A 20,075-nucleotide genomic window follows, 5' to 3' on the forward strand; every position below is an offset into this window, starting at 1 on the left:
ATCTACAAGATGAGATAGTGTCTTAAGCCAATCTCTTTTGAGATATAAAAGAGAGAAGTGAGCAGAGAGACATGGGGACCTCATACCACCAAGAAAGCAGTGCCAGGAGCAGAGCACATCCTCTCGACCTGAGTTTCCTGTGCTGAGATGTTCCCAGACCAAGGGAAGACTGATGACAAGGACCTTCCTCCAGAGCCGACAGAGAAAGCCTTCCCCTGGAGCCAGTGCCCTGAATTCGAACTTCTAGCCTTCTGGACTGTGAGAGAATAAACTTCTCTGTGTTAAAGCCATCCACTTGTGGTATTTCTGTTATAGCAGCACTAGATGAAGACAATACCCTAGCCAAGTTGACACACATTTTTGGGAGACAAAATTCAATCCACAACAGATGGAAATCTGTCTTAGGGTTTTGATCAGAGGAGTGACATGATTTTATTTATATTCTAAAAGGATTGCTGTGGTTGATCTAAGAATATATTGAAGGAGGAGGCAAAGGTGGGAGTGCAGAAGCCAGTTAGGCTATTGCAGTCACCCAGGCAATATATGACAGTGGCTTGGACAAGGGTTGTAGGAGTGGAGGTGGTGAGAAGTGGCTGGGTTTCTGGGTGTTCTGGAGGTATCGTCTATAGGATTTGCTGACGTATTGAGTATGATGTGGGTGTGAGAGGGAAGAGGGGGGTTGAAGATTCAAATTCCACTTCAGCATTATCACTTTTCATTTCACTGCAGCACTTTTATCTTCATTGTTCAATTTCCACTTTTGATTACCCATTTTTGTAAAATGTCCACTGGTCTGTCACTGGGAAACGGAGGCAGCACAACTGCACGCTTTGCTGTCTGTGTGTGAACTGAATAAGATGCGCGGTAACCAATTACTGACAGACTTTGACAAAAGTAATGTGATTGGTCATGATCATGGTGCCCAGTGATTTGCGGACTGAAGAGCTAACTGCTGTGATTCTTGTACTTTAGGCAATTACAGTCATGTACTGTGGTAATTGAATTTGAACTTTTATTGCTGGGAGAGAAGTGTTATTTAACTAAACTGTGGTGTGTAAGTTTCCTAGGCCTGCCATAACAAATTATCACTAACTGGATGCTTTAAAATTAAAAAAAAAAAATTTTTTTTGCTTTAAAATAAAAAAGCAGATATTTATTCTCTCAGTTTTGGAGGTTAGAAGTCTGAAATCAAGGTATCAGCAAGGTTGGTTCCTTCTGGAGTCTCTGAGGAAGAATCCATTCCATGCCTCTCTCAACTTCTGCTGCTGCCAGCAATTCTTGGCATTCCTTGGCTCATGGCAGCATAACTCCAGCATAACTCCATTCTTGGCCTTCATCTTCCCATAGCCTTCTCTCCTATGGCTCTTTTCACCCCTTTTGTCTCTTACAAACAAAGATGTCATTGGATTTAGGACCCACCCAGATCTTGAGATCCTTAACTTGAGCAAATCTGCAAAGACCCATTTTCCAAATAAGGTCACATTTGCAGGAACTGGGGGTTATGATTTGGACATATCTTTTTGCAGGTCTCTATTCATGCCCTACTCATGGTAACTGAAACTTATGCATATCAGAACTGTACAAAGCAAGGACCTCCTGTATGCCAGTTTTATCCATTCTGTTGATGGATACTTGCCCTGTTTCCAATTTCTGGCTATTCCAATTATTTTTGTTTTAATGTTGTCATCTGTTACATATTGATGTCTCTGTTTCCCTATTTTCAGTGTTTTAGCTTTGTTTTTGTGACTTTCCTATCTGGGTTTATATCTGCTTGCTCTGTCCTGTGTTCCAGTCTCGGGTTGTTATCTGGTGTTATGGATTTTCTAATCAGAGGAATCCCTTTAGTGTTTCTTGTAATTTTGGTTTGGTTTTTGCAAATTCCCTAAACTCCTGTTTATCTGGAAATGCCCTAATTTCACCATCATATTTGAGACAGTTTTGCTGGATATATAATTCTTGGCTGGCAGTTTTTGCTTCAAGGCTTTATATATGTCATCCCATTGCCTTCTTGCCTGCACGGTTTCTGCTGAGTAGTCTTAGTCTTATCGACTCTCCTTTGTAGATGACTTTCGTTTATCCCTAGCCACTCTTAAAATTCTCTTTTTGTCTTTGGTTTCATCAAGTTTGATCATATCTTGGTGACTTTCTTTTGGGATCTACCTTGTGTGGAGTTTGATGAGCATTTTGGATAGGTATCTTCTCATCTTTCATGGTATCAGGGAAGTTTCCTGCCAATAAACCTTCAACAGTTCTCTCTGTATTTTCTGTTATTTGCGCACACCCCCCACCCCTTTCTGGTACTCCAGTCACTCATAGGTTATTCCTTTTGATACAGTCCCACATAATTTTTAGGGCTTTATTTTTTTTTATTCTTTTATCTGATTTTTCCTCAAATAAGTTGGTGTCAAGTGCTTTATCTTCAGTCTCACTAATTCTGACTTCCATTGCCTCAGTTCTGCTCCTGTGACTTTCTGTTGTCTAATTCTGAAATTTTATTGCTAATCTTCTGAATTTGTTTGCTGTCTATGGATTCTCACAGCCTGTTAAATTTGTCATTGTGCTCTTCTGTAATCTTCCAAAGTTCCTCTATTGCTTCGTGTGTCTCGGCTTTTATCTGCGTTTTGCCTGATCTCCTTCCTGATCTCTTGAAGGGTTCTGTGTATTAATCTTTTGTATTCTACCTCCGGTAATTCCAAAGTTCTCTTCCTCCGAAAGATTTCTTAATTCTCTGTTTTGGGAACTTGCTGAAGTCCTCATGGTCTGGCTCTTTATGTAATTTGATATTGACTGTTGTCTGCAAACCATCAATAACTTGTTACATTTATTTATTTAATGTTTGCATACTGTGTCCTAGCTTCTTGTTTTGATATGCCCAGATAGGCTACTTGTGTGAGCTAGTTTGATTATTGGCACTTTTGAAGTGCTAATGTCCTGTCACCAGGTAGTTAGTTAGAGGTGTTACTAGGTATGTGAGCCCAGGAGTCCATTTACTTTCCTTGTATGGATTTAGCTCAGGTGTCCAGGTAGTTGGTCACGAAGTGTATGGTGCAGGTTCTCACCTAGAATCCTAGGCGGACAGGGGTGATTGGAGTAGGCACAGGTATCTGGCTGCAGTAGGGGGTCATGCACTGAGCAAGACGGGGGGCTAACAGCTGCCCCCGAGTGGGATGAAAGCATCTCCCTGTTCCCTGGAGTGCGTAGGTGGGTGGGTTTTGCAGCCAGACTATGGGCATCCCGTGCTGTTGGCTGTAAGAACTGGGAGGCAGCACTTATTCTTGGACTCCTGTGGTGGGTAGCTAGGTGGTGTGGGTGGAGCCATCAGTCCTCAGGCCCCTGATGTGGGTAGGTGAGGACCCTGCTTAGTGGGCAGGGTGGTGTCAGATGTCATGAATCTGCCGCTTCCCCTTATAACTGATACAGTTGAAAATAGGCTTCAGGTATACACCCCGTTGTATATACCTGTGCTGTTGAAATGGGCTCACACAGGTCTATGCAAGGGTGAAAGGCATTCAAAGTCTGTGTACCCCTTACGCCTGTGCCTAGGCAAAGGAGCTGTGCCTGCCTGAGTTCCCCGCTTAGAGGAGGTGGCAGATTATTTTTTCCTGTTAATTTGTTCCCTCTCCAAGGCCAGGAGAACGGCTCAGGGCGTGTGATGGGTCTTACTTCCAGCCCAGGGGAAGCAGCATTCGCTGAAGCAATTGCAGATTGTAGAGCGGGGAGGAAGCAGGTAAATGGGAGAGGGTCTTCCCAAACGGGGTGGTTTTTAATCCATGCAGTGGGTTAGACGCATATACTTATCTTTTGCTGACTGAGCATCGCTTTACACTGGTTCTGGAGGCTTGAGCAGTCTCTCCACCACGCCCCTCTCCCAGTGTGGAAAATGCTCCTTGAATGCCACTGCTTGCCTCACCGTGCACACCAGCCAATCCAGCCTGCAGGGTGCTGCGTCAGCTCTGGGACCTCCTCGCTGCTTCTGAACCGTCTCTCCCTCCCCCTGCCACTCAGTTCCATTCCTCAACTTGCCTTTGATGTTCAGGGCTCCTAGACTGTCATATATAATCGATTCACTTGTTTTTTTTTGGGGTCTTTGTTGCAAGAAGGACCACCAGAAGCATCTGACTACTTGCCATCATGGCCCCACCTTCTATTCTGAATATTTTTTAGAATTCCATTTGAGCTTATAGCTTTGAAGCTGTACCTTTTTTAATTTTACATAGTTCTAAGGATTATAACATACTCTTAATTTTTCACAGTCTAGTTAGAATTAATATTCTACCACCTTCCTTAAAATGCAGTTACCTCCTCAATACTGTCTTTTATATACTGTAGATAATAATGCTTGTGCATTGAATCTGCATCCATTATAAAACACACAAGGTAACAGGTAATTTTTGCCTTTAAAATAAACTTTGTATTTTTTAAATTGAGGGAAAAAGTTTTTTGTATTTTTTATAAATTTTTTTTATATTTACCCAGATAGACTTTTTCCAATTCTCTTTATTCCTTCCTTCCCTGTGGTATAATTTCCCTTCAGCCTCAAGAACTGCCTTTAACATTCTGGTAGTGTAGATCTGCTGGCAATGAATTCTCTTGGCTTTATTCACTTTTCATTCTCAAAGAATATTTTCATTGACTATATATTATATATTGGTCTAACTGGTCTCCCTATTTCTACTTTTGCCTCCTCTTCCAGTGAATAGAATTCTGAGTTAAGAGTTTTGGTTTCTTTCAGCACTTTGCAGATGCTGGTCCATTATAACCTGGCTTCTACAGTTTCTGATGACAAGTCAGTGGTAATTCAAATTGTAATGTTTCTTGGGATGCTTTCAAAATTTTCTCTTTGTCCTGATTTTTGGCAGTTTGACATTTCACATGGGGTGGTATTCTCTGAGTTTATAAATTTCTGTCATTCATCAAAGTTGGGGAAATTCCAAGCATTGTTTCATCAAATATTTTTCTGCCTGGTTTTAATTCTCCTTCTGGGACTCTAATTACACATGTGATAAACTTTTTGATACTATCCCACAGTTCTCTGGGATTATTTTTTATTTTTTGCTGTTTTTCAGATTAGATGGTTTCTGTTGATATATTTTCAGGTTCACTGACTCTTCTTTCAAATTCAATGTGCTCAAGTCCACTAGTGACTCTTTTTTTTTTTTTAATCTCAGGTATTTTATTTTTCATTTCTAGAATTTCCATTTGGTTCTTTTTTATTGTTTGTTTCTCTCCTGAGATTGCTTATCTTTTCATTCTTTGGGTGTATGTTCTTTCATGACCTTGAATGTATTTATAGTAGCTGTTTTAAAATCCTGTCATCTTGAAGTTGGTCTCTGTTGATTGTCTTTTTTCACAAAAATGGGTTACATCTTGATGACTTTTTAACATAGTGGTTAGTTTTGGATTGTATCCGAGACATTGTAAATGTACTCTGGGTTCTGTTAGGTTCCTCTGTAAGGTGGTGTTTTGGTTTTATCAGACAGTTAGATTATTTGGACTCAAACTCTTGGGCAGCATTTTAAACCTACGTTCAGTTGCTTATCCTTAGTTGTGCCGCACTGAGCCTGCCACATTCATGTGTGGGTCAGGATTAGCCAGAGATCTGGGCATAGTTTATGCACAGTATTTGGAGCACTCCATCTCAGGCCTCCTCCTTTGAGGGATTTCGTCCTCATTTTCAAAAAAAAAAAAAAAAATTTTTTTTTTTTTTTTTTTTTTTTTTTTTGTGGTTGTCCTGAACTCTGTCTTTTGCTTCTTCAGACAGAAAGGCAGAATTTTCTGTGGGGTTTAAAAAAAAAAAAAAGGTAACTCACTCCTTGCTATTCCCTTCTTCCAGTTGTCTTCTCCCCTAAAGAATCTCCTGCCTTTATTTACTCTCCAGTGCCTTCAAGATCTTTTATTAATAGTTATGTTCATCGTTATCTGCAGGAGAGACAGTGTGGTAAAAGCTTACTTGGCCCTACTGAAGTGGAACTATATGTCACCTTTTTTCATGGTTCCTTTAAGTTGCATATCAGTTACTGAAGAATTGGTATTTTCCTGTTTTTCCCTCTTGTGGTGTTTTATTTTATGTCCACCAGAGGGCAGGCATGGCAAGGCAGTGGAGGAGCCCGAGCCTATAGAAAGGAGCTCTGCTGGAGAAGTTTGACATTTCTCATGTTTTATTGCTGTTAGGGTCTTTCCTGGCCTCGGTTTCCTTAGAGGACTGTATTTACGCATTCCACAAGGTACTGAACACTCAACAGGGGTCAGGCACCTTCAAACTAAGCATCGATGGGGTGGTTGGGGAAATGAAGAGATTAGTAGAATAACTTCCCAGGAAATTACAAGAAAGCAATTACGATATACAGAATTATTCTTGAAAGGCCCAAGCCAGATGTCACAATAGAGAAAGCACTTGGATCCACCTCAGACTGTTAGGAATAGCAGTACGGGAACCCTGAGCCATGAAGCATGAATAGCTTGTCCGGTGGGGAGCAAGGGATAGAATGACATGGGTGCAGAAAGGTGCATAGTTCGTGTTTGGGGGCAAGGGGCATGGTTCATTGGGGTTGAAACATGAGGCATGTAGAAGGATGTGGTGGGACCACAGGGCCACAGAGACTGGAGTCAAGTCTGAGGGGGCCTTGAATACCAGCCTGCGAATGGTCTTTTAAGAAGAGGGTGACAGACATACTGTTTGGGGACGCTCCTCTGTGGTTATGTGAAGAAGCTGAAAACTGGTGGGAGGGAGACCAGTTTAGAAAGGACTGTGGCAAGCCAGGCAGCAGAGAATGTCGATCCAAACAGCTTCAAGAATGTGGAAATGGAAAGGATGGACAATTTGGGAGGTGTTATGTAAGCACAATGAACACAATTAGATGTGAGAGAGATGAGAACAAAGACTAAGTCACAATGAAGTGGTGGCTTTTGGGCTTGGTGACCAGAAAAATAGAATAATTGTGGGGATAAGTTGGGAGGACTAGAGAGTGTTTGAACCTGGTGAGTTTATGAAAGCAAGTACCCTAGGATGTCCTCGTGTTGATATCCAGCTGACACTTAACAGTGTCTCCCCCTTTTGCTCTGGGGAGAGCTCACTGCTAGAGCAGAATCGTAGGAGAAGAGGGCACCACGGCAGATGTCTGGTCCAAACACCTGCCTGGTTGAACCCACTCCTCGGCCACCTGTGCTGGAGTCAAGCCTGCCAGAAGTAGGTGCCAGGCAAACAAGGCAGCCCCTTCCCCTATGGTCCACAACTGGGAAGCTGTTCTGGATGCTGCTCTGGACTATGCCTCAGAGGACTTCACTGGGCTCTGCCATCCCCTTGTCTGAGGAAACAGAAGAGAACTGGAGTTCAGGAATCCACCTCTGTCATCTACAAGCATCACACATACCAGCTGCCCAGCTGGCGGCGTGCCATTTCTGCGTGATTTGGTTTTATTTTTGCAACTTATTCCCTCCTTAGTACTCCTAGGTAGCTCTCTGGTTTCTAGGGTACCACTTCCAAATGTTTCTTCAATTGAGGACCATTTATGATTGTGTGAGCTCAATTTCATTTGAGGAAGAAATGGGAATTCTTTTACTTGGTTGCGAGTTTCCTCTGGAGCAGGGCCTCTACATAGGGGTCTCCGGGTAGAATGCAGAGATAGGAAAACATTTAACTTTTTGATAACTATATCCTATAAACCTATGTGTTTTTTTTTTGCATTTAAAAACATTGTTCTGAGAAGGGGTCCACAGCACATGGAGTTAAGAACCTCTGCTCCAGAGGGTGGGTACAGAGGACAATTAGAATGAGACCTGTAGCTTTAGGCAGTTGCTAGAATTCACTGCTTTCCCTTTGACTCCTAAGTCACAGCTTCCTGTGGTCACCTTTGACATCACTGCTGGCCAGAAGGGAAAGCTTTACTGGGTGGAGCTCCTTTTGGAACTTTGAGCTGAGGAGGCCCGTGACCTAGCTTCAATGCTAGAGCCCAGGCAATTGGCCCAGAGATGCAGCCAGGGGCTAAAGTGAGGCTTGACTGGCTGCTCAGGCCTCAGCTAGCCCCTGGCTGCTGCCTGTTGATCAGGTATGTGCAGGAGTTGCCTGGAGGGTCTGGGTTTCTCCTGAAAGGCCTTTAGCACCGCACATTCAATACAGTAGAATCCCCACACAGACCCAAATTCTGTGGGGCAACATGTTACCGTGGGAATGTTATCCAGCTTGGAAATCAGAATCCCAGCTGTATGTGACCTTGGACAAGTCACTTGGCGCCTCTGAGCCTCAGTTTCCCTACCTATAATGTGAAGCTCTCCTAGTGCTCGCATTGTATGCAGACATGAAGGAAGGCAGGTGTCCACCTGGGCCCCAGTTTCTCCCACTATCCTCTTGATTTCTTCTGATTTTCAGGAAAAAGGCCTGTAAGTACTTTGAGCAAGGCAAGGGGACCTGCCCATTTGGAAGTAAATGCCTTTACCGCCATGCTTACCCTGATGGGCGGCTTGCAGAGCCCGAGAAACCCCGGAAACAGCTCAGTTCTGAAGGCACCGTGAGGGTAAGGACATTGCTCTCTTTCAGGGACACTGAGCTGTGGGCATTTCCAGATACTGTTCTTGGCCTCTTCTCTGGCTACATGGCTTTGGCAACAGGGATTGGGGTAAGCAAAAGAAAAAGTGGCACGTCTTTCATGTTGCCATTAGCAATAACCAAGCATGTTTTCTGGGCGTTTTTGCAGTTCTTCAATTCTGTGCGGCTCTGGGATTTCATCGAGAACCGAGAAAGCCAACACATCCCCAACACTGAAGATGTGGATATGACCGAGCTTGGGGACCTCTTCATGCACCTTTCTGGAGTGGAGTCTTCAGAGCCCTGAAGAGTAGATGGTCGCCCCTGCATCTTGGGCTCCGCTGGCCGAGCCTCTCAAGCTAGGGCATGCAGTTCCCTGTCTGCTGCACTAGGTGGTGTGTCACTTGAGTTTGAGTAGGATTGTACTTTAGCCTTGGCCTCTCCACTCTCCACGGGAACAGTGAAGGATATAAAATAACCTGTCTAGTATACGGCCTGGTCATTCTTACAGTTGATACGTTAGCTGCACTTCAGGCTCCTTAGGGGAAACAGCTGATCATTCAGACCGAGTTCTGACCAACTGCTTTTACAACAAACTTGGTTCCCGTTTCTCCCCAGAAGCAGTAAACGCGCACTTGCTCCTAAAGCAGCAGATTCCTTTTTCTTACCAAAGGGTTCTTCATCCTGTAAAAGGATTCCTTCTGTAGTGTATTCCCTTAGTGTATTTAAACAGTGTGTGGTCAAAACTATGACATATACGGAACTTTTCATTTTCTGTAAAGTGGCCCTTCACACCTATAGAACTTTAGTACTCAAAGGCTCTTCATTTTGAGTATGATCATTGAGTTCTCTGAAGTGTCCAAAAACAGTTGCTCCTTTCAGGAAAAAAACCCTTCGTTACCCCAAAACTAGAATTTTGTATTTTGGCCAACCTGCAAAATGACAGAGGCCGTGTTTACAGGAAGAGCAGTAATCTTCTTGCCATGTGTTCAGTAAACAAAGTTAAGCATAAATCTTTTTCCCTATACGGGAGGCTCCTGAAGTAACGGGCATTCCTGGGAGGCAGAGCGGAAGTGTAGCCCCCTCACTGCTGGGCTGGGACCCAAGGAGCCCCTGCCCACATCCCTCCAGAGAAAACAGCCCCGGCTCTCACCTGAGAGCTCTTCTTTGGACAGGCCTGTCGTGTGGGGTTAATACTCAAGCATTTGTTCTTACCTGTAAAGCCTGGCTTTGATTTAAATTTTGTAACTTAATGGAGCCCAAGGACGTTTCTGGTTCTGTACCCAGCAGGTGTCCCAAAAAAGATCTGAGCTCAAGTTTTCCGTCATCAGTTGTGGTTTTAATTGAATGACGAGCATAATCTTGGAATTTGTCTATTTTTGTAACAAGCAGTAGATACCAAATATTTTATAAATGTGGGTAGAGAAAGGTCTACTTTGACCCTGGAGTTTAGAGTGCTTTTAAGACAAAGGCTGAAGTAAAATTCATTCCCAGCCTACACTCTGGGCTCACTTCCTGCTTCTTGAGTTCTTCTCCAGAAGAGAGTACTAATTTATACCCCAACCCCTTTCTAAGGGAGTGAACATTCTAAGGGAGTGAACAGTGGCATGTCAAGCTGTGAGTCAGTGGTCTTAACCTGACACTTTATTACTTTAAAAGGAGGTAACAGCCATTAAACCTAAATTTAATTTATTTTATTAAAATAACATAATTGAGGAACCATAGTATAGTAACTGTATTTTGTCAGGCGCAATTAAAACCCAAATCATCAAGAAAACCTGTGTCCTTGGCTTCCTTGCATACACGTGATGGGACTGTAGAGACAAGGCTGGTTCTGGGGCCCCGCCCCATAGGGGCAGCTCCTGGAAGACTGCTCCACACGCTGGAAGACTGCTCCCTGAGAGGGTGGAGACTGGGAGGGCAGGCCAGTCACCTCACCTGGAGACCTCAGGCTGGATGAAAGAAGTGTCCAAGAAGTAAAGTTCCATAGTACCAGAGCAGGCTCCTTCAAGCGGCCGGGGATCTCGACAGTCCTGGTCTGTTTGGTGCATTACGTGCAAAACTACCTGTTTGGTACCCCGCCGCTATCTCTTTGAAGAAAAGTCCATCCTCTGATAAGCATTCCTCACAGGAGCTTAATTCCAAAATCCACGTGTCCCCACATCTGAGCTGGATTGTCTACTACCTTCATTTCCCCTCTGAGTATTCTCTCCTGCCGTAAAAATAATTCATTTAGCCAAGAGCTGGGGACCCTGGATGATGTACTGCCATCAGCACCCACTTGTGCATCTGGAGAAGGCTTGGCTCATGGGCATGTGGGGAGAGAGGAGAGCAGGACAAACCAGCATGGTGAGTGGCTTCCTTCTCCCAGGGCCAGAAAGGGTAGAAAAGGCAACATGAAGTTAAGGCCCTGTGAATCATCTAGAAGGTCCTTAGCAGCAGCTTTTCTGAAAATGAGTTCTGTCCCCATAGAAAGGGAGCAGAAAAGTGGTGCCTGCTGACTTCCCTTCCTTCCCTGGTGGCCTGAGTGCAGGTACAGAGTCCAACTAGAAGACAGGCAGTCTAGGGGACGTGGTCAACGTGCAGGCATTGATATCCTCAGTGTGGGCCGCCCGGTGCAGGGAGGGCTCAGAAGCACTCCGGTTGATCTTCGGTAGAGAGTGCTGGAGCAGCTCAATGGAAGACAGGATCTGAAACAAGGCCACAAGGTGTGCCTGGTGTGTCAGCAACAGCTTTAAATGGGCCCAAGGACCCAGGCTGTCCCTCGTCCCACACCTACAAAATCTTGTAGAGAACACTTTCCCTCCCTCTAAAAACCACATACGCATGTCCCACTTTATTTCTATGATTGAGCTCTCCTGTTTTAAGATAGTTGGCAGCCCCTTTGAGCTAAGTCTTACCTGGGGGAAAAGAGGCCTTTCTTCCTTAACTTTCTTCACACAGTCAGCTACGAGCCTCTTCATTGCTTTGGGGCAGTTCTTGTATAGCTTACTAAGATCCGGGGAGGCATACCCTCGACCCACCATGAAGATGATCTAAGGGAGAGAAAAGAGTGGAAGGAGTTGGTAGATGAACACCAGTGAAAGAAAGAGTGTCTTCTAACTCTAAACTGCAGAAGGCCCCAGGGTTCCCTCAGTGAATCAGCCCCCCTTAAGCAGCCAGCACAGACTTAACCTGATCCCGGTTGTTGATGTGTGAGTAAGGAAGTTCCCCCGTCATCAGCTCATACAATACAATGCCATAGGAGTAGACATCAGACTGGAAGCTGAATGGGTTATTGTCCTGCATCCGGATCACCTCTGGGGCCTACAGGGATAAAGTATCATCATCGTCTGAGCCCCACAGTCATCCAGGGGCCACTGTCCCTTCCCATCAGTAAGACCCCAGTCCTCAGTCCCCATAGTTAGTTGTTCCCCAAAGGGCTCCGACTCTCAAGAGGTTCCCACGCTTCTTATCACCCCACTTGCTAACTCCTCTCTGTGATCTCCAGCCTCCTCTAGGAAAGCCAAAGCTGCCCTGGACTGTCTAGTCCAGGGAAGTGGGCACAATAACTTATGGTCATCTACACTTTTGGGAAATGACAGAAATGCTCTAAATTTGCACAGAGACCTCCAGGGCACTCCTTCCACCCTGTACTAGAAGCCAGCTAAGGAGAGCCTGAGTTTCTTACCATCCACAGGACAGAGCCGGTGGGTTGTTCAACCTGCTGAGAACCACTCCAGCGTGACTTTACTGTTGCCAAACCAAAATCTCCAATTTTTACCGTCAATCCTTCATGGAGAAATATATCTCAATGCTTGTTAAGGACTCTGGTTTCAAAAGAATGGTCAAGTTCATTTTGAAAAACTTCCTAAAGTTCTTTATAGCATAGCAATCTCTCCACCTCCCATCTGCCCAGGCTTCTCTGTGCTAGATTTGCTAAGGTTTTTGAAGTTTTAAAAAAGTGCTTCTAAAATTCCCCTTCTTCCAGGAGGAACACAGGATTGCTCCGTGTGCCAGATTATTTGGCTCCAACCAGAAACAAGCCAAAGTTTCCCCCCTGCTTCTTTTCCCCATATACATCTCTAGATGCCAGATCCCCAGCCTCGTGAAAATGAACGTGCTTTTGCCCCCAGACTGAAGAGCACAAGCTTGTTCCTCAGAGTGCCGGGCATGGGCCACTGGTTGCTGGGATTGCCATCTGCCTGCATCTGCCCTCTGAGGACTAACTGAAACGCGAGTGGAAAACAAAATAGCAAATCCCTTACTAGCACTGAGTGTTCTCATAAGACATTTCCCTTCAACAGGTACCTCTTGGTGACTAACAGCAGCAGCAGTCACCTCACTTTTAGGGAAAGTCAGGCAGTTTAAGGCAAACTTGAGATCTGCTGTGGCCCAGTAATTAACATCACCCCAAAATCTGTTGTGTCTGCTTTCTGGGCATAATATTTTGCTCTAAAAAAAACACCCACCACTGAGAGGTATTCCGTATCTCAAGCATGTACCCAAAGTGGGGCCACGTGCCATAATCCAACTTAGCCCAACTCTCATGCCTCCTCCTAGCCAAGAAGTGAAGTCTGGCTGTAATGCCATGATCCTCCCAAAGGGAAATAAGGCAGATTAAGAAAAAAAAAAATTTAATTTCATGCCTAATTAGCATGAAAAATACCTTTATTTGTTCTCCCTTCTATAAAAACACGTAAGTCTTAGAAAAGGGGAGGGACTGTTTCCAATAGCGACCTTTAAGGAAACCACTTACTAAAAAAAAGAAAAGACAAATTTTAAGTAATTTTGGAAATCTTGAAACATTTGGGTTACAGCTACTTTCTGACCAGACACACTGTCATCTACAAATTACAAATAAACATAAAATACAAAAGACCAACCCCCCCAAGCCAAATGTAGAACAATGCAATAAAACTAACTAAGCCCATTTCAAACTTAACCCAAATATGTATCAACTCTTGCGGAAATCTTTCCAAAGTCACTTTTGCTGGGTTAAGTTTTTAAAAAAAGAAGGCAGCCCTCTCCCCAGATACCACTCTCATCACCATCTGGGTGGAAGCAGAAGCTGTGGAAGACCCACCAACCCTCAACTATACTTTACAATGTTACTTTGTTTTTCAAAAAACTAAATTTCTGATTTTATTTCTTCCTATCCTTTGCCTTTTTTCCTAAAAACATTTCCTCCAGCACTGTGAACCATTAGGGAGAAGAGTCTACCTTCTGTTTTCTTAAATTTAGATCTGAGCAATCAAGTGAACTCAACAACCAAGGATACTGTTGGATTTCATGTCTCTGTGGATGATGTTCTTTGCATGCAAATAGCTGTGAAGAGAAAATAAATCTATTAGAACAGTTTGAGAGACATGGGTAAGCATGAGCAGTTCCCAACCACAGTTAAAAAGACGAAAAATGCAAGAAAAAATATAATTTTGCAACAACAAAAAATATGTGTGGTTATATACATACATATGTATGCATACGTATATAGGAATGTATATGTGTGCATATATATGTAGCTATATGTATGCATATACGTGTGTGCATGCATGTTCACATATATAATAAAGCACATGGGGGCACAGTTATGGATACTTCTTAGACATAACCAATACCTCGTGAAACTGGTTTTCTGGGTTTGAAGAATTAGGGCCATAATTTTGTGGGACAACTTGGTCAACTGGCATAACATAGTTGATTAAGTTTATGTCCTACATCCTAGTTTGGTGAACAGTGTCTGGGGTCTTAAAAGCTTGCAAGCAGCCATTTAAGATACAACTATTGGTCTCATCTCGTTCGGAGCAAAAGAGAAAGAAAAAACCAAAAACTTAGAAAAGAAACTAGTCTATAGGACTAACGGTCTACATAAATCATGTCCTTATCTACTCTGAGAATAAGAATGAACTAGGCGGTGCCCAGCTACCACTAACAACAGTTCAGATCAGGACCACAAAAGATAAAACCTGAAAGAAGGGGAGAAAAATGTGGAACAGAACTCAAGTTCTTAAAAACTCCAGACTTACTGGACTGGTTGAGACGAAAGGACTCCCCAAGACTACTACCCTAAGATACTCCATAAACCTTGAACCGAAACTACCCGCTGAGGTGAAGTCACCTGTTCGCTAAATAACAGGCTCACAAAGAACATTACCAGTGAATACTGTGCACTTTAAAAAAATCATCTATATGAGACCAAATGGTCAACAATTAAAGCAAAGATGAAACGGTAAGGGGACAGGGAAACCAGATTACTGGAAGCAACACATCCAGAAGGGAATTAATGAGAATATTTTAAAAAAGTGAAAAATGTAACTAATGTCTCTGAACAATTTGTGTAGTAACCATTAAACGGGAACCTAATTTCCTGTGTAAACTTTCACTGAAAACACAGTAAAATATTAAAAAAAAAAAAAAAAAAATGCAAAGTAACCTGAAGGCCTTGCTCGCAGTGAAGCGTTACCTTCAGGGTCTGGCCCTGTGCTGGTCTAGCCTGTCTGCGCTATTCCTCACCCAAAGGTGGGGCCACAGCACACACGATGTCTCCTCTTTAGCATCAGTTTTACTCAAAAGTAATTCTAACAACCCAAATGTCCATCAACTGATGCATGGATCAACAAAAGGTGGTGTAACAATACAATGGAGTACTACCGAGCCACAGAAAGGAATGAAGTACTGATTCATGCTACAACGTACTAAGCCAAAGAAGCTACTGGTCACAAAAGGCCACATACCCTGTCATTCCATTATAGGAAATACCTACAACAGGCAGATCCACAGAGCTAGGAAGTAGCTCCGTGCTTGCCAGGGGCTGGGGAGAAAGGCAGCGGGGACTGACTGTCAGTGGGCTGCTTTTTGGGGTGGTGAAAGTGTTCTGGAATTAGATTGTTACGGCTGTACAATTTCGTGAATATACTAAAGACCACTTTAATTATACACTTTAAAAGGGTAAATTTTATGGTATGTGAATTATATCTAAATAAAATTTTTACAGTAATTCTGACTAGTTATTTCTTAAGATGTGCATCATGCAAATTCCATATTTAATGATCTATTTAACACTCACAAGCACAGCTTGAACTTTACCCCCAGATATCTGGGGCTATGCAGAACTCTTGCTTCTCTCACATTGCAGGTGCTTTGGAGAAAAAGTTTGAGAAACACTGCCCTGGGCTGTCAAAAAAGGGCTCAAACTCCCAGCCCCCATTTCACTGAGCAGTATGTGAAGCAGAGAGTCCCAGAAGGGTAGTATTTAATGCAGGAGCTAAGGATGACCTTAGCCTTTTCTAAAAGGAAACAAACTATCCAAAAAGTGACATGTAGACAAACTTTCCCATGGAACAAACACACATACTGATGGACCATGCCTGACATCCGATGCCTGCAGAGGGCACTGTTGTGGCTGTCCAAGCTCAACCTTTCAGGTAGCAGCTGGAACCAGAACTGGAGTCCCGAGGGCAACCTCAGCTTGGGTGAGGACCCTGGGTATCTCATTCATGGTAACTGGTCCCCTCCAACCCAACTGAGAGGTTCATTTTCAGCTGTGCAAAAATACCACAGAAATCACTGAACAGACTAGATGGCTTTTCTTAACCCTAGTTCCAACCTAGGGACAAGTCAGTGCTTAGGCCCAGGAGACAGTCTTCAGGCCGTCTACTCACTCCATTCCCTGAGCCGTCTGCCGGGCAATGTCAATCAACTGGAACATCTGAAACTTGGTCTCCTGGACATGCAGGTGTTTATAGAGGCTGCTGCCTTCACACCACTGGGTCACAATCGCCAGGTTGTCCTTCGTCATGTACCCCATGAAGAGCAATATGTTCACGTGCCGTGTTTTGCTGGAGGAGGAGGTAGGAGAAAAGGCTCTAAAACCTTCAGTTGCCTCAGAACTGGGAGATCTACTCTGCTTTCCTAATGACACCAGGTTCCTTGTGTTCTGGACGTCACCATGCTCATGACCTGAGGTAACTGGCAAAGCAAGCTCAAGACATCTAATAATTCAGCTGGTGTTCTGAGCTAATTAAGGGCCATCAGTGCTGGCCTTGTTTATAATGAGGTCAGTCTCCCCAATCAGTGTACAGTCATGACTCTCCCCACAGGCTCCAAGGACCCCCTCATCTATGCAATCCACCATCATTCAATTTGTTCCTAGAAATCTCTAAACAAGTGACTCAAAGATCTGAGGGCTGAAGGTAACTGAAGTCCGGAATAAAGCAACTTGGCTATAAAAAGAGCTCTTGGAAATAAATGTAAAATAGAACCTATTTCTTCCTACCTCAAAGCTGAACTATCGAGTGTACCCACAGACCTAAAACTAGTGGAAGATGGTGTTCTCATGAAAAAGGGCTCTGCTAAAGGTCTGACAACCATATAAACTGAAGGGAAACACTAAGGGAGGAGCTTCCAACAACAGCAATTCCTCAGAGAGTACTAACCAACCACTAGTCCCAGCCATAGAATATTCAAAGACAGAGGCTCCAGCTGTGACGGCTGTTTGTTCTTCTATCCCACCACCCCTCGCTCCCCGTCCTGTCACTCTACGGGCTGGACAGGCCAGCTTTGTACTCACCGCAGGACAGCCACTTCATTCCTAAAGGCCTGGAGCTGCTCAGGTGTTGGGTCAACGACCTTGAGGATCTTTACTGCAACATCTCCTGCAAATTAGTTTGCAGTCAGGGCAATCAGTTGGATAACCTTACTTTGCTATTTTTCAAATACCCTAATTTTGAGGAACATACAGTGAATCATTTATTCAAAGAATCATATACCTACACAGATGGAACAAATCTGCAAATCTGAAATAATTCAATACAAGTGGCTGAAAAAAAGTTAAATAGGTTATACTACCATCCTTAAAATACAACGCCATAATCGTTAAAAGGCTTGGTTTAAAACTATTCACACCAACTCTGACATCCCAGAGGTGAGGTCATGTGCGGTAGGGTCACTAGCCTCACCCTGTGACGATGAGATCAGTGCAGGGATGGGAATGGCCCAGCAGGGAGTGACTCACTGAGCCACAGGCCAGTGTGGGGAAGCAGGCCAGTGAGCAAGCAACATTCACAGTTCCGTGAGACCTAAGATGGGCCCTCATACAAACTCAAAGATATATATTAAAACTGGGCTACTTTGTCTTCAGTACCCTCAAAAGTAATCCTAATAGTTAGCAGTGACTGCTTACTACATCCTGGCACCGTGTGTGCTTTTACAGGCATTATCGCTAATCCTCACAGCTGCCTTATTACGTAAATACTGTTATCTTCATTTCACAGACAACCAGCAGAGTGCAGTCATTTGCCCAAGGTCATAGAGCCAAAAAAAAAAAAAGTGCTACAGCCAAGATCAGAATCCCAGTCTGAGCCCGATGCCTGACTTCTAACTACAGTCTTGACACTGTCAATCACTGTGAGTAAAACCAGCCTCTTTATGGAACTTTAAAACCGCGCAGGGATTAATTCTACTTTATATGCACTACAGATTTAGAAACCACGTTCAAGAGTGTTTTTATATCAATATACTTATAATAACAATTATAATAAATTACTTTGAGCTTATTAGAACCTCAAATCTTCATGACAAATGAATTTACTATAACTTAGCTTTCCAAGGATCTACAAATTAGGAGTCAGATGAATGGAACCCTGGAGGTAACTGAGTCCAGCCCTCTACGTAACAAGCAAATCCCTCACAGCACATCCTGCAGCCTCTTCTGTTGGCGCAGTCCTCACTTCACTTATGGGTAGCACCACCTACAGAGAGATGTTTCTTATGATAGGTGGCCAACTGTTTCCCTGTGATCTCTGCGTATCAGAGCAGGCTCCAAACCGGCTCTTACTCAATTCACCTGCACAAGTTTTTGCCAAGGGTCCAGCGCTGCCTGTGCGGCTGCTGTTGGTTCTGGACAGGAGAGATGCAAGCTATATGTTCAGAGATACCTTCTATCTGGGAAGACAGATCCGGTGGAACCATGTGGAACACAAACGACGACAGCCCTAACCTCAAGCTTCTTACGACTGAGTAGGAAGGCCAGAATTTTCTGTATAACCGCTCATTTTGGTGGAACCTGAGCCAAGACAGGAGTGCTCTGAGGGCAGGGTGCCCCAACAAGGGGAAGTGCATCTTCTTGCAGAGGGCAAGTAGAAAGGCTTTCGGAAGGAAACGGGATGTAAGCCAAGGGAAGGATTTTAACAAACAGGAGAGAGGATGTCTGGGCATAGCAGTAACAAAGCCATGGCTAAGGAGGATAGAAGAAACATAAGCTGTGTTTCAGAAACTCTAAAGTGTGATTTTGGCATACTTTAGGATAGAAAAAGGGAGATCACGAAAGAGTCTGCTGCAACAGCCCAAGCCAAACGCAAACACAGTGGCGACAGTGGGAACAGAAAGGAGGAGATGAGGCAAGAAACCGTATAAAGGTGAACTTATTCAACATGGCGGTCAGCTCAGTGGCAGGACCAGGAAGATCGCAGTGCTGGTATCCTGGGGCTCCAGCACTGGGCAGAACCTATAAAGGGACAGGGCAGGGTTGAGAGTGCAGAAAGAAGTGGGGGCAGGTGGTGAGGGGGTGGGGTGGCTGGATACGGTCCCTCAGGAGAGGCTGCTTTTGGGAGACCTCCCCATTTCGTGGGCCTAGTTTTATAATCTCTTCCCTTCCTCACAGCTCTCCTCTGGACATGCTCCAGATGTCACTGCACTCAGGACCACTCGTTCTGGACCCAGTTAGTACTGTAGCCTCAAAGGTCAAAGGATTAGCTGGCAGTCAACACCCCTCACAGTGACTGACTCTGACCTTGCTGTTAGCTGAGCATCCTTAGCATTTTCACACATCCTATTGCTAAAGCCACATTTTCCACCTCTAGCTTCTAATTTTTTGGAGCAATGAATAGGACTTATCCCTATTAAAAGCTCTTCTTTGTCCCATCATCACAGCCAGTTTTTTCATCTTTCTAAATTCTTATATTATCCAGTGATGTACTACACCTCTTATTTAAGTCATCCACAATACCTGTGTCTTTATCCAAGTCACTTATGAGAAGAGTGAACAGGGTCACCCTCTCAGGAACCTACCTGCCATCCAGCTCACGTGTAACAGTTACAATAACAGATTTATATGCAATGTCTTCCTGAAATCCAGAAACTGTATTCTATACCACAGCATTCTCCTCATTGATCTGTCCAGTGACTTTGTTATAAATGGACATGCAATTGCTCAGGAACACCACATTTCCAATAGATCTTGGCTTTTCTTTCCAAGCAAGGACTCAAAAACCATCTTGCACAACTGGCTTTTAGAATCTAGTCCAGGATCCACTACTACTCTCTTCATTCATCTCCTCATTTTCCAAAAATGCTTGTGTCTGGCCTTCTAAGACCTCTCCTATCTTTAGGCTTCCCCAAAGTTGAGCAATCTCATCTGCATATTCCAAGGGCCAAGTCAGGGCCTTGGCTTTAGAGTCATTTACATTCTGCAACTCTGTCCCAGGCCTCAGTTCCGACCTATCCACATTTGTTTAGCTCTCTGCATCCACACATCCATTTCCACAGCAAAAACGGCGAGGTTGTTTCATTTCTTCTA

The 20,075-nt window shown here is 43.9% G+C and overlaps 2 protein-coding genes across 10 annotated transcripts in view; one reads left to right on the forward strand and one right to left on the reverse strand.

The window, feature by feature from the left end:
• MKRN2 (makorin ring finger protein 2) overlaps window positions 1-10,829 on the forward strand; it is a 40,366-nt gene extending 29,537 nt beyond the window's left edge. For both annotated transcript variants that reach the window (XM_049863379.1, XM_049863377.1), the window contains exons 7-8: window positions 8,366-8,510; window positions 8,691-10,829. In XM_049863379.1, the coding sequence (XP_049719336.1) occupies window positions 8,366-8,510; window positions 8,691-8,828 (283 nt within the window). In that variant the 3' untranslated portion in view covers window positions 8,829-10,829. The remainder of the gene's footprint in view (window positions 1-8,365; window positions 8,511-8,690) is intronic.
• The window catches only part of RAF1 (Raf-1 proto-oncogene, serine/threonine kinase), a 98,944-nt gene continuing 89,069 nt past the window's right edge, over window positions 10,201-20,075 (reverse strand). For 7 of the 8 annotated variants that reach the window (XM_049863373.1, XM_049863372.1, XM_049863369.1 and 4 more), the window contains 7 exons: window positions 17,070-17,154; window positions 16,162-16,338; window positions 13,782-13,828; window positions 12,192-12,310; window positions 11,696-11,827; window positions 11,422-11,556; window positions 10,201-11,211 (listed from right to left, as the gene is read on the reverse strand). In XM_049863373.1, coding sequence (XP_049719330.1) covers window positions 11,068-11,211; window positions 11,422-11,556; window positions 11,696-11,827; window positions 12,192-12,310; window positions 13,782-13,828; window positions 16,162-16,338; window positions 17,070-17,154 — 839 coding nt within the window. In that variant the 3' untranslated portion in view covers window positions 10,201-11,067. Of the gene's footprint in view, window positions 11,212-11,421; window positions 11,557-11,695; window positions 11,828-12,191; window positions 12,331-13,781; window positions 13,829-16,161; window positions 16,339-17,069; window positions 17,155-20,075 lie in introns of those variants that run through there. The other variant, XM_049863374.1, reaches the window with a different exon arrangement.

Source organism: Elephas maximus, chromosome 20, assembly GCF_024166365.1.
Source record: "Elephas maximus indicus isolate mEleMax1 chromosome 20, mEleMax1 primary haplotype, whole genome shotgun sequence".
Lineage (NCBI taxonomy): Eukaryota > Metazoa > Chordata > Mammalia > Proboscidea > Elephantidae > Elephas > Elephas maximus.